The sequence below is a fragment of the Arachis hypogaea genome, chromosome 17 (genome assembly GCF_003086295.3).
Source record: "Arachis hypogaea cultivar Tifrunner chromosome 17, arahy.Tifrunner.gnm2.J5K5, whole genome shotgun sequence".
Taxonomy (NCBI): Eukaryota; Viridiplantae; Streptophyta; class Magnoliopsida; order Fabales; family Fabaceae; genus Arachis; species Arachis hypogaea.
Genome location: NC_092052.1, coordinates 120,052,656 through 120,066,701, shown reverse-complemented (window position 1 = coordinate 120,066,701; position 14,046 = coordinate 120,052,656). Strand labels below are relative to the sequence as shown.

General features: G+C 36.7%; 2 protein-coding genes across 6 annotated transcripts; both read left to right on the top strand.

Annotated features, from left to right (window-relative positions):
- Nucleotides 1–421: 421 nt before the first annotated feature.
- On the top strand, nt 422–4,191 carry LOC112764869 (metal-nicotianamine transporter YSL3). 2 transcript variants are annotated; one of them, XM_029294588.2, is made up of 8 exons: nt 422–558; nt 1,098–1,490; nt 1,590–1,762; nt 1,857–1,954; nt 2,066–2,200; nt 2,297–2,486; nt 2,573–2,687; nt 2,784–4,191. In XM_029294588.2, exons 2-8 carry the CDS (start codon nt 1,109–1,111, stop codon nt 3,713–3,715), a joined length of 2,025 nt encoding a protein of 674 aa, XP_029150421.1. In that variant the 5' UTR covers nt 422–558; nt 1,098–1,108; the 3' UTR covers nt 3,716–4,191. The 2 variants fall into 2 exon arrangements, with proteins under 2 accessions (XP_029150421.1, XP_025666465.1); XM_025810680.3 differs by lacking the exon at nt 422–558 and adding an exon at nt 633–779.
- Nucleotides 4,192–6,600: 2,409 nt separating this feature from the next.
- Nucleotides 6,601–10,168, top strand: LOC112765216 (metal-nicotianamine transporter YSL3). 4 transcript variants are annotated; one of them, XM_072223467.1, is made up of 9 exons: nt 6,601–6,740; nt 6,848–6,994; nt 7,194–7,582; nt 7,721–7,893; nt 8,098–8,195; nt 8,297–8,431; nt 8,524–8,713; nt 8,807–8,921; nt 9,039–10,168. In XM_072223467.1, exons 3-9 carry the CDS (start codon nt 7,216–7,218, stop codon nt 9,968–9,970), a joined length of 2,010 nt encoding a protein of 669 aa, XP_072079568.1. In that variant the 5' UTR covers nt 6,601–6,740; nt 6,848–6,994; nt 7,194–7,215; the 3' UTR covers nt 9,971–10,168. The 4 variants fall into 4 exon arrangements, with proteins under 4 accessions (XP_072079568.1, XP_025666914.1, XP_025666915.1 ...); XM_025811129.3 differs by having other exon boundaries at nt 8,521–8,713; XM_025811130.3 differs by having other exon boundaries at nt 6,637–6,994.
- The last annotated feature ends 3,878 nt before the right edge of the window (nt 10,169–14,046 follow it).

The following is a 14,046-nucleotide window of genomic DNA, read 5'->3' as shown; positions in this document are numbered from 1 at the left end:
CCAGTCTTACTCTTACCGCATGCTTTGGCCACACGCCACTCTCTCCAGTCTCCACCACCACCACCACTGCTAAACAACACATAACAGAAATGGAAAAACACGCACTGATTTCTTAAGCTTTTAAGCCAAGCCATGAACAACAAAAACATGTTTAAGTTAGTGAAGCTAAGAACATAGCAACTACCCCAATTATTTCCTACAACTCGTCCCATCTATGAGTCAACGCCAACCATTTTCATTTTCCCATTAATCATTCCAATAAAATTCCACAGCCGAACACATAGCGCGCGCACAAAAAACAAAACTTTACTTCCAAAGTGGGTAGTTGTGTAGTACAAAAAAAATTCTTACAAATCGCCTTTTTAGAAATTGGTTTGTAGTACCACACAGTTGCGTTGTACTACATGCAGAGAGGGATATTGATGAAGGTTCATCTGTATTCATATATAAATAGCGCACTTTGCTGCTTATTTTCACCTATGCTATTGCCTTCTACATACTGGTCTTTTTATCATCAATACTAACGGCTATTTCAACGTTGAAGGACTCGTTCTATTGGTGCGTCTACGTTCTGTTCTGAGTTTCACTGATTTGAAAGCTGCAAAACTCTGGATTGTGGTTTTTTCTGTCTCAGACTTTGTTGTTTTAGGTGGCCAATATTATTGTCCTTCTTCATCTTTTTCTGATCCTGATCGTGGAGAATTGAAAGCTTTGGTCTTTGTCTCAAAGATTCCATTTTTGTTTTTGGGTGTAGTTGAAGAGGAAAGAAGAATTAAGCGGTAATCTATCTGTTGGGGGTTTCATTTCTCACCAGTCATTACGTTGAAATAAAATATCTGATTTTTCCCAGCTCTAGGATCAGATTCTAATATCATTTTGTCCTTTTGGTCTCTGGACCAGATATCTTATTAGAATTTTAATTTATTCTTCATTTAAATATTAGTATATTTCCTTTCCTCAATTACAAATACGGCATTGTTTGTTCTCTTTGCGTAATAAGTTTAACAATCAAGTGTATCAGCAAGGAGTTTTAATAACAATCATTGAATATTATGCTTCCTAATTGTCTTTTTTGGTGGTGCTTGATTCACTCACAGGTGAGGATTTGATGAATCCAATGGAAATCAATAGTATAAACAGTGAAGATCTCAAAGAAATTGAGAATTGCAACAGAGAGGACCCTGAACAGCCGCAGATTGAGGGTGAGGAGCTGAACAGGATAGCTACATGGGGAAAGCAAATCACTGTCCGGGGACTAATAGCTAGCTTACTGATTGGAATCATTTACAGTGTGATAGTGATGAAGCTGGGCCTTACAACTGGACTAGTACCTAATCTCAATGTCTCGGCTGCACTGCTTGGCTTTGTGTTCATTAGGACTTGGACTAAGCTCCTTTCCAAAGCCAATATTATTTCAACACCTTTCACTCGGCAGGAGAATACCGTAATCCAGACTTGTGCAGTGGCTTGCTACAGCATCGCCATAGCAGGTTGGTTTTCTCAAGCTGTTGAATTGTGTTTGTGTAAATTATACTGGGAGTGCTTTGCATATTTGGTTTATTGAATTGAACTCTATTGTTTGGTTGTAGGTGGTTTTGGTTCTTATCTCTTGGGATTGAATAGGAGGACATATGAGCAAGCAGGGATTGATACAGAAGGGAATACACCTAACAGCATCAAGGAACCTGGAATCGGCTGGATGACAGCCTTTCTCTTCGTTACCAGTTTTGTAGGGCTATTGGCGCTGGTCCCCATAAGAAAGGTATTGAATTGAATTCCATCTTTTTTCATAATCTCAATTGTACAAGAATTTTTACTTGAATGGTGTTGCTGATGAAACTTTTGTTCTTTAACAGATAATGATAATAGACTACAAATTGACTTATCCCAGTGGAACAGCTACTGCAATTCTTATTAATGGATTCCATACTCCTAAAGGAGACGCCATGGCCAAGTACAAATCTGTTTCGTTTTTTCTTTTTGTTGATTTCTGGCTTATCTTATTTTGTCCAACAAAGTAAATATTTATGTATGAAAGGTAAAACTAACTCAACTGCTTTTGCAGGAAGCAGGTTCACGGTTTCATGAAATACTGCTCATTCAGTTTCCTTTGGGGATTCTTTCAATGGTTTTATACGGGTGGAGATCAGTGTGGGTTTGTTCAGTTTCCAACTTTTGGATTGAAAGCTTGGAAAAACTCGTGTGTCTCTTCATCTAAATATCTTCCATTTAGTAAATGCATCATCCACGGAGTACTTGTTCATTGTCATTGATTAAATCACTTTGAATTTGGCAGATTTTACTTTGATTTCAGCATGACTTATGTTGGAGCAGGAATGATTTGCTCCCATCTTGTAAATCTATCCTTGCTTCTCGGTGCTGTGCTTTCGTGGGGCATTATGTGGCCATTAATCGGCAGACTAAAAGGCGAATGGTTCCCTGCGAGCCTACCAGAAAGTAGCATGAAGAGTCTTAATGGTTATAAGGTCTAAATTTTGTTAGAATTGAAGGAATCCAAATACACACACATTTCAAGGCTTTAATTTTCCTTCAATTATCCCCTTTGATGTAGGTCTTTGTTTCAATCGCCTTGATCCTTGGTGATGGGATCTATAATTTTGTCAAAATTCTCTGTTTCACAGCCATTAATATCTATGCAAGCATGCAAAAGAAGAAGCGTAATACATGTAATCATTCTAGTCCATGTGTCTTTCTGCATAGAGCTGTTGTTTGGTTTGTCTGTTTATGATCTCAGCCATTTTCATATTTCTTTGTCACTGCAGATTTGGAGAACCAGAGGCAGCTGTCTCATGACGAATTTAGACAGAATGAAGTGTTTATAAGAGATAGCATTCCAGTATCGTTGGCGGTTGCAGGGTACATATTGCTCAGCATCATTTCCATCATTGTGATACCTTTGATGTTCCCCCAAATGAAGTGGTATTTTGTGGTGGTTGCCTATATTCTTGCACCTGCTCTTGGATTTTGCAATGCTTATGGTGCAGGATTAACTGACATGAACATGGCTTATAACTATGGCAAAGTGGCTCTCTTTGTGCTTGCATCCTTGGCCGGAAAAACTGACGGTGTAGTTGCAGGGCTTGTGGGGTGTGGCTTGATCAAATCAATTGTTTCCATTTCTTCTGATTTGATGCATGATTTCAAGACCGGCCATCTCACTTTCACATCCCCTCGTTCAATGCTTCTAAGCCAAGCAATCGGCACTGGGATAGGCTGTGTTGTGGCTCCACTCACATTCTTCCTTTTCTACAATGCCTTTGATGTTGGGAAACCAGATGGTGATTACAAGGCCCCATATGCCCTCATTTATAGAAACATGGCCATTCTTGGCGTCGAAGGCTTTTCCGCCCTCCCCCATCATTGCCTGCAACTTTGTTATGGTTTTTTCGCGTTTGCGATAGCAGCCAACTTGGTGAGGGATCTTTCCCCCAAGAAAGTTGGAAGATGGATTCCACTTCCAATGGCAATGGCTGTCCCTTTCTTAGTTGGTGGATACTTTGCAATTGACATGTGTGTGGGTAGCTTGATTGTGTATTCTTGGCACACACTGAAGAGTGAGGAGGCAAATTTGATGGTTCCTGCAGTTGCTTCTGGTTTGATTTGTGGTGATGGATTATGGATTCTACCTTCATCCCTTCTCGCTTTGTTCGGGGTTCGGCCACCAATCTGCATGAGCTTCTTTACATCCAAGTAGTATTTCAGAATCTCCCTTCATATATGGAGAAATAGATGAAATATAGATGTAGCAGAAATACTAGATGAGGTAATTATAGCATAATGTCATACGAGGAGGATGCTTATTAGTTACTGGTCCATTCCTAAATGGTGGTCCTTTTGATTTTTTTTTTGGCTACATTCATGAATCAGAGATCAGTGTATCTAGTTTGCAACTACAATTCATTGGAAGGCAAAACAAATTCTCAAGTTACATGACCAAAATGACACTTAAAAGTGGACGGAAAGGGTATGGTTTAAATAAATATTATTATTCATGGGGGAACAAGTTTTTGCATAAGGTGTCGAAGACTGCCTTTGATGCATGAACCAAATGTTGAATAAACAAAGATTATGTGTACAGCAGCGGAGCAATGTGACTAATAGTATAATGATCACTTTCTTCAGCAAAAAGTACTAGAATCCTTTCAATGATGAAGGCTCCTATTTACTCAATTATTCTTGCTTTTTGGACTGATATATAAGCATATTTCAAATAATATTCTGAGGAACATCATCCGAATTATTCAATAGGATCAAAATTAATTATTTTTAGATTAAGATAATAAAACACATATTTTATAAAAGTTACAAAATTAATAGTGATTAATATTCTCCGCGACCCTAACCTAAAAGCTTGGGATTGGTGGAGTCAATTCATGGAAGTTGAGAAACCCAATTTTAAAATCAGAAGTGTTCAGGTGGCTTACCTTCTATTGCAGATTTGGTTGGCGCAGAACGCTTTAGTCTTTGAGGACCAACGCCAAGAACCTGGGGAAATTCTGTCTCAGGTGATATTGTTGAAAGAAAAATACCGACGACATCATTTTCTCAAACCAACCTTCTCTACGAACAGCAGTTACTACCGCTTTGGAACTTCTTCCTCTCTTAATTGTTTTATTTCTCTTCTTTACCCATTAAATAAGTTTTATTTAACATCTCTGTTGAAAAATTCTTTTGTCTTGAAACTCCACAAGAACATAATATACTCCAAATATAAAGTTCTTTTATGCAATAAAAGATATATCTTTAAAAAAAAATATTTACTTTATCAACTTTCTCACTTTAAAAGATCTTAATTCTATTCAATATAATCACATACGCTTTGTCCATCCTATATATGGCTTATAAATGGTGATGGTGATTCTATTTTTTTTTCTTTTTTAATCTGTTTTGTTTTTAAATTATCTATCTTTCCCAATCAATGCACATACACCAGTCTCCTTCATTATTGTTTTTACCTTTTTCAATTAGAAGAATAATTTCATAATTCCCAAAATCAATAATATCACTTTTTTGTGCGATTTTATTAATTATCTTTTAATTTATTATTTTATTTCTTATCATTTTTTTAAGAATAATTTGCTAATAATATACAATTAGTAAATAATATTATCATTTAAAAAGTGAAAAAATTTATTTTTCTTTCTAGTTCTAAAATTATTTATAGTGATAAAGTAGACGAAGAAAAAAGGTTATTTTTTAAGAAAAATTGTACTAAAATTTTCTTTTATTAGAAAGGTGAAAGGGAGTAATAGAAAAAATATTTGTGAGTATTCAAGTTGTGTGGAATGATACAATATAGAAGAGTATTTATGAGTGTTAAGAGAATCGTAATAATAAAAACCTAATATTCTATAATAAATATTCAGATATATTAAATAATTCTAATAAATGTTAATTGATTCTAATATATTCCGACATGCTGGAAAACTACTGAAAAGTAACAAAGTGTGAAGAGATGACAAATTATCGGAAAGTGATGAAAAACATATGATTTCTCCATGAGAATAAATAAGTAGTGAATTAATGAACTAATCGGGTGAGGTGAGAAAGCATCGAAGCATTGAGAAAAGAAAAGGAAAAAAAATGACACTGAAAAAAGTACGAATACGGTGATTTTACCTAAAGATAAATAACATATTCTCTTAGAAAGGATAAGAAAAACAGTAGAGAAAATGTTTGAATCTATTCAAATTGTGTAGAATCATACAATATAAAAAGGAATTTATAGATGCTAACTGCTAAGAGAATCGTAATAATAAAGACATAATATTTTATAATAAATATTTAAATATATTAAATAATTCTAATAAATACTAATTAATTCTAATATACACCCAAGAACATCGCTGACCTTTACGCGTGAGAAATCCCATCATTTTAAAAAAAAAAATTTAAAACGACAATACTAATAAAATAATAAAATAATATTTTAATCATCTTTAAATTTATAATATTTGTTATTTATAAATCTATTATCTTAATTTAAAAATAACTAATGATATATTTTTTTTTCTAAAATACCAATATAACTTCAGATCCCATATTTTATAAGCAGATTTATTACCGAGAGCTTTGTCAACATATGAGTATGTGATTGTGACGCAGAAATCTTGGAAAAGTCATCCCCTGCCCTTGCATTAATTAATCCAGGTCCATATCTATAACTTTAAGATAGGAGTAAATTATGGTTCGTTTTCGTTGACCATTTACCACTGAATTGCAAAGAGAGAGACTGCCTGACCTGTCCCCCTAGTAAATGAATTAAATAAATATAATTTAAAATTTAAATTATTATTATTATAAAATAAGAAAACTTAAAGAAAAGAATGCTTTTCAATAAAAAAATTTAGTCATGATATCATAGATAAAATGATTAGAAAAAGCTTTTAAGACAAGAATTAGTAATCAGTTATTGTTAAAGTGGGGTATTTACATTTAAAAGTTCAAAAAAAAATCGAATATTTCACCCTAGAAATATGCAAACTAACAAAGTGGTGGCGGTGGCCCTTTGCTGAGTAATTCTGATCAAAGTGGAGTACTGATTGAGTGACTGTACTGTCTGTAGTACAACAAACAAACGTTTTAATTTTTATTTTTTAAAAAGAGGTAGTTGGCAGTACAACACAACAACGTTGTACTATCTCACACGCAGAGATGTTAATTTGTTTTTGGTAAAACGAAAACAATTCAAATTCTCTTGCAATGCCAAACACACATTGGTAATTACCAGAATTTCGTTCATCTCATCTTGATTCTGTTCTTGCTCCATTTCAGGTACCTAAGTTTCCGAGATTCTCACGCTTCTCGTCTCGTCTCTTTTTCTTAGTTAGAACATGCAAGACAGCTCAACGTAATTGCATAATTCAATTACAATTCACCGAGGGAAGAACACAATTCTTGCCAATTACACTCAAGAGTTCATTGTTCTTCTTTTGAAAATTCTGCTTTTTTCCACCTCCAGCTGGAAATTCAGGTAATAAGATTAACATTTGGAAATTTTTTTCAGCACTAATTACGTTAAGTATAGCATTAAAAATCTTGCTTTTTTTTTTCATCGTAGAATCAGATTCTCAAATTCCTCTGTATTCTTATCATCTGATTGGTTTACATGATTATCCTTCTCATATATTATGTTTCCCTATTCTGTTTCCCTTGCTGCTGGAATCACCAAGAGCTGAAGATTTGTCGAATCCAATGAATAATATAAACAATGAAGAACTCAAAGAAGCAGAGAATTCCAACAGAGAGGACCTTGAAGAGGCTTCCATTGAGCCTGAGGATGTGGCTAAGATAGTTCCATGGACGAGGCAAATCACAATCCGCGGACTAGTAGCTAGTATATTGATTGGAATCATTTATAGTGTGATAGCAATGAAGCTGAACCTGACAACTGGATTAGTCCCCAATCTTAATGTTTCAGCTGCACTACTTGGCTTTGTGTTCATTAGGACTTGGACTAAGCTCCTTTCCAAAGCCAATATTGTTTCAACACCTTTCACTAGGCAGGAGAATACCGTAATCCAGACATGTTCAGTGGCGTGCTACACACTTGCAGTTGGAGGTCATTGTTTAACTGTTTTAGGAATATTCTCTGCTGTTTACTGTTTAGATTAACCCCTAATTAAAGCTTGTTTCCGTGTAAATGATGGTGTTTCTCAACTCTCTTATGTGTGATGTGTATAAATTTGTGTAACTGCAGGTGGTTTTAGTTCCAATCTCTTGGCCTTGAATCGGAAGACATACGAGCTAGCAGGGGTTGATACATATGGAAATAGTCCTACTAGCATCAAGGATCCTGGATTTGGCTGGATGTCATCCTTTCTCTTTGTAACTAGTTTTGTTGGGCTATTTGCATTGATCCCCATAAGAAAGGTATTTTTATTAGCAAGGAATTCTATGGCTTTTTTTTCAAACTTCATTGGACACAATTGGTAATTTAAAGGCTGTTATTCTCCTAGTTTATTGGTTTAGTAGTTTGATGTAGAAGTGATGAATTAATAAGCTTAATTGTACAAGAATTTGGTTGTGAGTGACTTTAATGGTGTAATTGATGATGATAATATTGTTGTTTAACAGATTATGGTAATAGACTACAAATTGACTTATCCCAGTGGAACAGCTACCGCTGTTCTTATTAATGGGTTCCATACTCCTAAAGGCGATGCCATGGCCAAGTGTGAATCTGTTCCTATCCTTTTTCCCTTTTTCTTGGAGTCTTTCAAGTTGAAACAAGGTCAATCTATATAAAGGATAAACTAGTTCAACTTCTTTGCAGGAGACAGGTTCATAGTTTCATGAAGTACTTTTCATTGAGTTTCCTATGGGCCTTCTTCCAATGGTTCTATGCAGGTGGAGATCATTGTGGATTTGTTCAATTTCCCACTTTTGGATTGAAAGCCTGGAAAAACTCGTGCGTCTTCTTTGTCTCTATTCTTTTAAATAGAAGTCTGAATCATAGAATAGTTGTTCAATGTAATTAATTAAAGCACTTGAATTCAGCAGATTTTACTTCGATTTTAGCATGACTTATGTTGGAGCAGGAATGATTTGTTCCCATCTTGTAAACGTATCCTTGCTTCTCGGTGCTGTGGTTTCATGGGGCATTATGTGGCCACAAATCAGGGGACAAAAGGGAGAATGGTTCCCTACTAATCTACCAGAAAGTAGCATGAAAAGTCTAAATGGCTATAAGGTATATTAGCTAGAGTTGAAGGACTCCATAAGATCTATATTGTTTTCATCTTTGAAGGCCTCAATTTTTGTTCAACGTTTTATACCCTCCCAGGTCTTTATTTCAATTGCCTTGCTTCTTGGTGATGGGCTCTACAATTTTGTGAAACTTATCTGTTCCGCAGCCTTGAAGATACATGAGAACAAGAAAAGAAAAAATCTTGATACGTGTAAGGATTTTGAGTAAACAAATATTAAGGCCTGATACATGTAGTATAGACTGTTAGACATGTATGATTACTGAAGCTTATATGTCTGTGAAATCTAATATTTCTTTGTCCATGTAGGTTTGGACAAGAAGAATCAGCTGCCTCTTGATGATCTTAGAAGGCATGAAGTGTTTCTAAGAGAAAGTATTCCAGTATGGTTGGCAGCTGCAGGGTATATTTTCTTCTCCGTCATTTGTGTCATTGTAATCCCTCTGATGATTCCCCAGTTGAAGTGGTATTATGTGGTGGTTGCTTATATTCTTGCACCTGCACTTGGCTTCTGCAATGCATATGGTGCAGGCTTAACTGACATGAACATGGCCTATAACTATGGCAAAGTGGCGCTCTTTATGGTTGCGGCCTTGGTTGGAAAGAACGATGGTGTAGTTTCTGGACTCGTGGCCTGTGGCTTGATCAAATCAATTGTTTCCATTTGTTCCGATTTGATGCACGATTTCAAAACCGGCCATCTAACTTACACGTCGCCTCGATCAATGCTTTTGAGCCAAGCAATCGGCACAGCAATAGGTTGTGTTGTTGCGCCTCTGACATTCTTCCTTTTCTACAAGGCCTTTGATGTAGGGAATCCAGATGGTGAGTACAAGGCCCCATATGCCATCATATACAGAAACATGGCCATTCTTGGTGTTGAAGGCTTCTCCACCCTCCCCCAGCATTGCTTGCAACTTTGTTATGGTTTTTTCGCGTTTGCCATAGCAGCCAACTTAGTGAGGGATCTTTCCCCCAAGAAAGTTGGAAGATGGATTCCACTTCCAATGGCAATGGCTGTCCCTTTCTTAGTTGGTGGATACTTTGCAATCGACATGTGTGTAGGTAGTTTGGTAGTGTATGCTTGGCACAAACTAAAAAGTGAGGAGGCAAGTTTGATGGTTCCTGCAGTTGCTTCTGGTTTGATTTGTGGTGATGGATTATGGATTCTACCTTCATCAATTCTTGCCTTATTTGGGGTTCATCCCCCAATGTGCATGAGCTTCTTTTCATCCAAGTAGAATATCACAAAGGACCCATGTTACTACCTAAGGTAACTATAGTTATAATGTTGTAGAAGGAAGTTATTAGTTATTAGGAATTTAAGTTATAAAGATGTATAGCTCTTAGTCAAATGACAGTTTAGAGTTGTTATGTAAATAAATTCGGCTGATACTTGGTGTAATTGTTGACAGAATTACTGCTTCCTTATTCTTTTATTTTCTTTTCGTTCTCTTAATTGTTTTTTTTCTTATTTTATTTAGGACTGGAAGTAGATTTTTCTTTGATCCTAAAGCCATTTAAGACTTTTCATAATGATTGACAAAACTAAAAGAATTAAATGTCCATTTGGATTAGAGATGTACATGGTTAAAGTTTGTTTTGTCGATTTTTAGCAAATCGATGGTAGTTCGATTCTAATAGTCTGGGAGCGAAACCAACTCCTCTTTTGCAGGTACCAGTTTTCTATAAGTGCATCAAAGTGTCTTCGATTAGACAGGTATTGAAACAATAAATAAATAAAAAATTGTAAAGGGATAAAAGAGGTTTATCGAAAAGATTGTGTTGAAATTAAAAGAAAGCAGTAAAGATGCCTTCGACTGGGTCAAAGGGCTTTTGACATAAAAATTAAAGGTACTGGAATGTAAATTACGTTTGAAACTTAAATGTTTGCTTGAAACATAAATTTGCTTGAAAGATAAAGTTTACAGAAAATGTAAATGGAAAATAAAGACATGTGGAAGGAACCCTACACATAATTGACTCGAGGCAAACTCAAAAAGTCTTTGGGACGTGAGAGTGCATGAGTAATTTCTGAAGCAAAGTTCCAACCTTTATTCCCTAAAACTTTCTAACATTTATAGTCTACTTTTATAACCGATTATCGATTACATGGTGCTGTTTTGAATGCGCACTGTTTGGTAACCGTTCCCTCTCTTTTACTAATGAAATGTTACCTATCAATTCCTCATGTGGTAAAAGCCTTCAACTTCTCCATCTATGTAACCGTTCGATCCTTTATTCGAGCAATTATTCGATTTCTCATTCGAATACTTTGTTCGATCAGGCCGTTCGATTTAAGAAGGAATCCAAAATCGAGTGCATGTCAAGCAACTCCCAACTAATACCTGCACGTGCACCTTTTTCTACATCTGTCTCCCTTCTAATTATTTCTTCAATACTTCGAATTAGCATCACCTAATCGAAATTATTTTTCGATTAACAAATTGCCCCCTTGGATTAACGTGTTTGTCTTCGAAATCATTTTTGGAAGATAAAGCACTTAATCCAAATTCAAAACTTCAATTTCCTAAGTCGGTAATAATTATCATTTATTAATACTGACCCGTTCGACACGTTTCCTGTGACTTGCGCTTTCTTTCTCCACCACTTCGCCTTCTTTGCGAAGTTACCTCCTTTCCCTTTGAATTCCATCTGCGATAACGGCTATAGTGAAATTTCCTTTAAATTCGACACTTCCATCTTTGACAAATCTTTTCGAACCTTTATTCTCTCGATTTCTCTTGCATCCATCTTCTCCGCGACCACTATTCTTCAATCCCTAAACTTCACTCTTCTCTGTTCTGCAATGGCCGCTTCATCGCCTCATACTGCCGCTCAAGACAAAGGCAAAGGCCCCGCAGTTGAACCACCGGCTCCACCATCTCTTCGTGTACTGAACTAAGTCAATGATAACAGAATCCTGATCCCTTTTACAGTGGGTGGAGATGTTCATTATTTCCTTGGGCCTGTCGAAACCCTGGAAAGGGCCAACAAGAAACTACCTTTCTTCCCCAGTGCTCAAGGAGAGGATTTGTTAATCAACCAATCCCTTGACATCTCTTTCTTCATCAATCAAAAATCTTTCAGAAACAATTCAAAGATTAACCCTCGAGGGGTTGACTTCACGGCTTGGCCTTTCTGTTTTATTGGCTAAATGCAATCATTTTCTGCTCCCGAAGTGTCCAAATATCAAATTTTTTTCTTCCTCTGGCTGCTCTGCTTCATGAGGAAAATAATCTTAATTTGGCCCAGCTTCTTCTAGGGTATATTTATGAAGAGCTTGGTCAATTTGTAAATTGTCTCCGAAATAATTATCTGATAAGTACAGGTGGCCCTCTCTGGCTTCTCCAACTATGGCTTAATGCCGTTTTTGAAAAGTATATGACAAAGCCTGGAGGTGGTGCTACTGATAAACAACACAAGGAAGGCTTTCGCTTGGCTGATTATAAGCCAAATTTCTCAAGTACACAATCGGATGAAGACCAATTTTGGGCTGTCTTTTCTCTCTTCCATTCTTGTAAAGATTTTTATAATGAAAACCTCAATTTCGCTCCCTTTTTGCATCGAAATTGTGGTCTTGCATGGCTTGATCGCTTGCTCTTTCCACATGATACTGAGGAAAATGAACTGGCTAATCGAAATTGGGCAAATTTGCTGGCCGTTCAAGTAATTCCTACAGGATTGCCCCAGCACAAAAAAGAAAAGTTCAAAATAACCCTGTATGCCCCTCATTTCACAGCCAGGCAACTGGGTTTCTCACAGGTCATTCCAACCCCTCTTCCTTGAAACAATAAACCATTTTGCCACATCACTCTAACTTCTCAAATTGAACTTGATTTCTGCCTCTTAACAAATCAATAACAAAGGGAGCATTTCAATTTCCTCGTTTATGATCGCAGTTCATATATCACCAAGTCTTGTTTCGAATGGTGGACTGCTTACTACTTTAGGTACAGTCGTACTTTAGAGGAAATCCAGCAATCTGCTATTCGAACAGCCCCTATTGCTGAAGGTTCTCCCAAAAAATTTTAAAAAAGAAAAGCTGACACCACAACCTGCTCAAGACAACCACAACACAAGAGTCGAAGGACTCCCACCAGGACTTCCAGAAGGGTAACTATTTCTGCATATATCCATACACTTTAAATTGAAATATTCTGAAAATCACATTTATTTAACAACTCTTGATTTTGATTTTTTCATCAGTTATGGTTACAACCGTCAAGTGAGAGCTCCGATGGAAGTGAGCAATCCATCCGGAACATCCTTGCTGCTTCCTCTCAATCAGAGGATATAGCCGATTCAGATCCTGGTCCTCAATTAATTCGAAAGCCAAGACTCATTCTGGTAACATTATCATTTCTACATATATTTCATTCGAGTTAGAATAAATCTTAACTTATAACTGTGTACCTTTCATATCATCCCACTACTGCTGCTCACTCAATCATATCTCCTTTGGCACCTTATCAACCACTTCTACAACCACATCATGATATGGGATATTCCACATCTCATGATTCAATCTAAGCTACGGTGTCCGTTGAACCACTACAGATTCCTTTTCCACCTCCCACTGGAACACCGGTGGTTGATTTGACCAAAGACCCTACTCACCACTCTCCAACACAGACTCAAATCCTTGAGCCTACCTCACCAATCAACCAGGCTGCACTTTCTACTGAATACCAAGTGGCTCCAGACTTTGACTCTGTCTCTCGAGTTACTGAAACTACCAATTCAGATTCGCCTCGATCTAGAGTCTTAGAAACTCCCCAAAGGCCCTCTAGTCCTCCCCAGCAGGCTGAATTTCAAACTCCTCCTGGTGAAGGATATGGGAATTTGGGTGTTTCTACCACACCAAAAAGTGCCACCTTAGCCAACCTGGTTTCCATCTTAAATCAAGCCATCCAAGAGGATGAAGTGCCTGTTTCTGCACCAATACTTCCAAGATCTTCTACATCTAGTTCTTTATTCGAGTTGAATGTTGATACTCAAGAACAACTTCGGTCACTTCTTAAACTCTTGGACCATCCACCTGCTACATGGGTCAATGATGCAATTCTCAACCAGCTTTTATCTGATCTTTTGAATTCTGCCTTTGAACTTTCGGCTTCTACTCCACATTTTGCCATAGTCCGCCAATTCAAACAAGTTGCCAACAACAGTGTAGCTTTTCAAAACAAACTCCAAGAGATCGAGAACAAGAAAGCTAAAATCAAAACTGAAGTAGAAGGTTGTGTTGCAGCCCTTAAACCAATCAAAGCTTCTCATGAAGAATTTGATCTGAGAATCTCTCAGGCTATCTCTGTTC

Bases quoted from the DNA above. Each gene is read 5' to 3' on its own strand.
- LOC112765216 (XM_025811129.3), top strand. From the start codon at position 7,216: ATGAATAATATAAACAATGAAGAACTCAAAGAAGCAGAGAATTCCAAC. The intron at 7,894-8,097 runs GTATTTTTATTA...GTTGTTTAACAG, and splicing joins CATTGATCCCCATAAGAAAG to ATTATGGTAATAGACTACAA. The intron at 8,432-8,520 runs GTGCGTCTTCTT...ACTTGAATTCAG, and splicing joins TTGAAAGCCTGGAAAAACTC to CAGATTTTACTTCGATTTTA.
- LOC112764869 (XM_029294588.2), top strand. From the start codon at position 1,109: ATGAATCCAATGGAAATCAATAGTATAAACAGTGAAGATCTCAAAGAA. The intron at 1,763-1,856 runs GTATTGAATTGA...GTTCTTTAACAG, and splicing joins CGCTGGTCCCCATAAGAAAG to ATAATGATAATAGACTACAA. The intron at 2,201-2,296 runs GTGTGTCTCTTC...TGAATTTGGCAG, and splicing joins TTGAAAGCTTGGAAAAACTC to ATTTTACTTTGATTTCAGCA.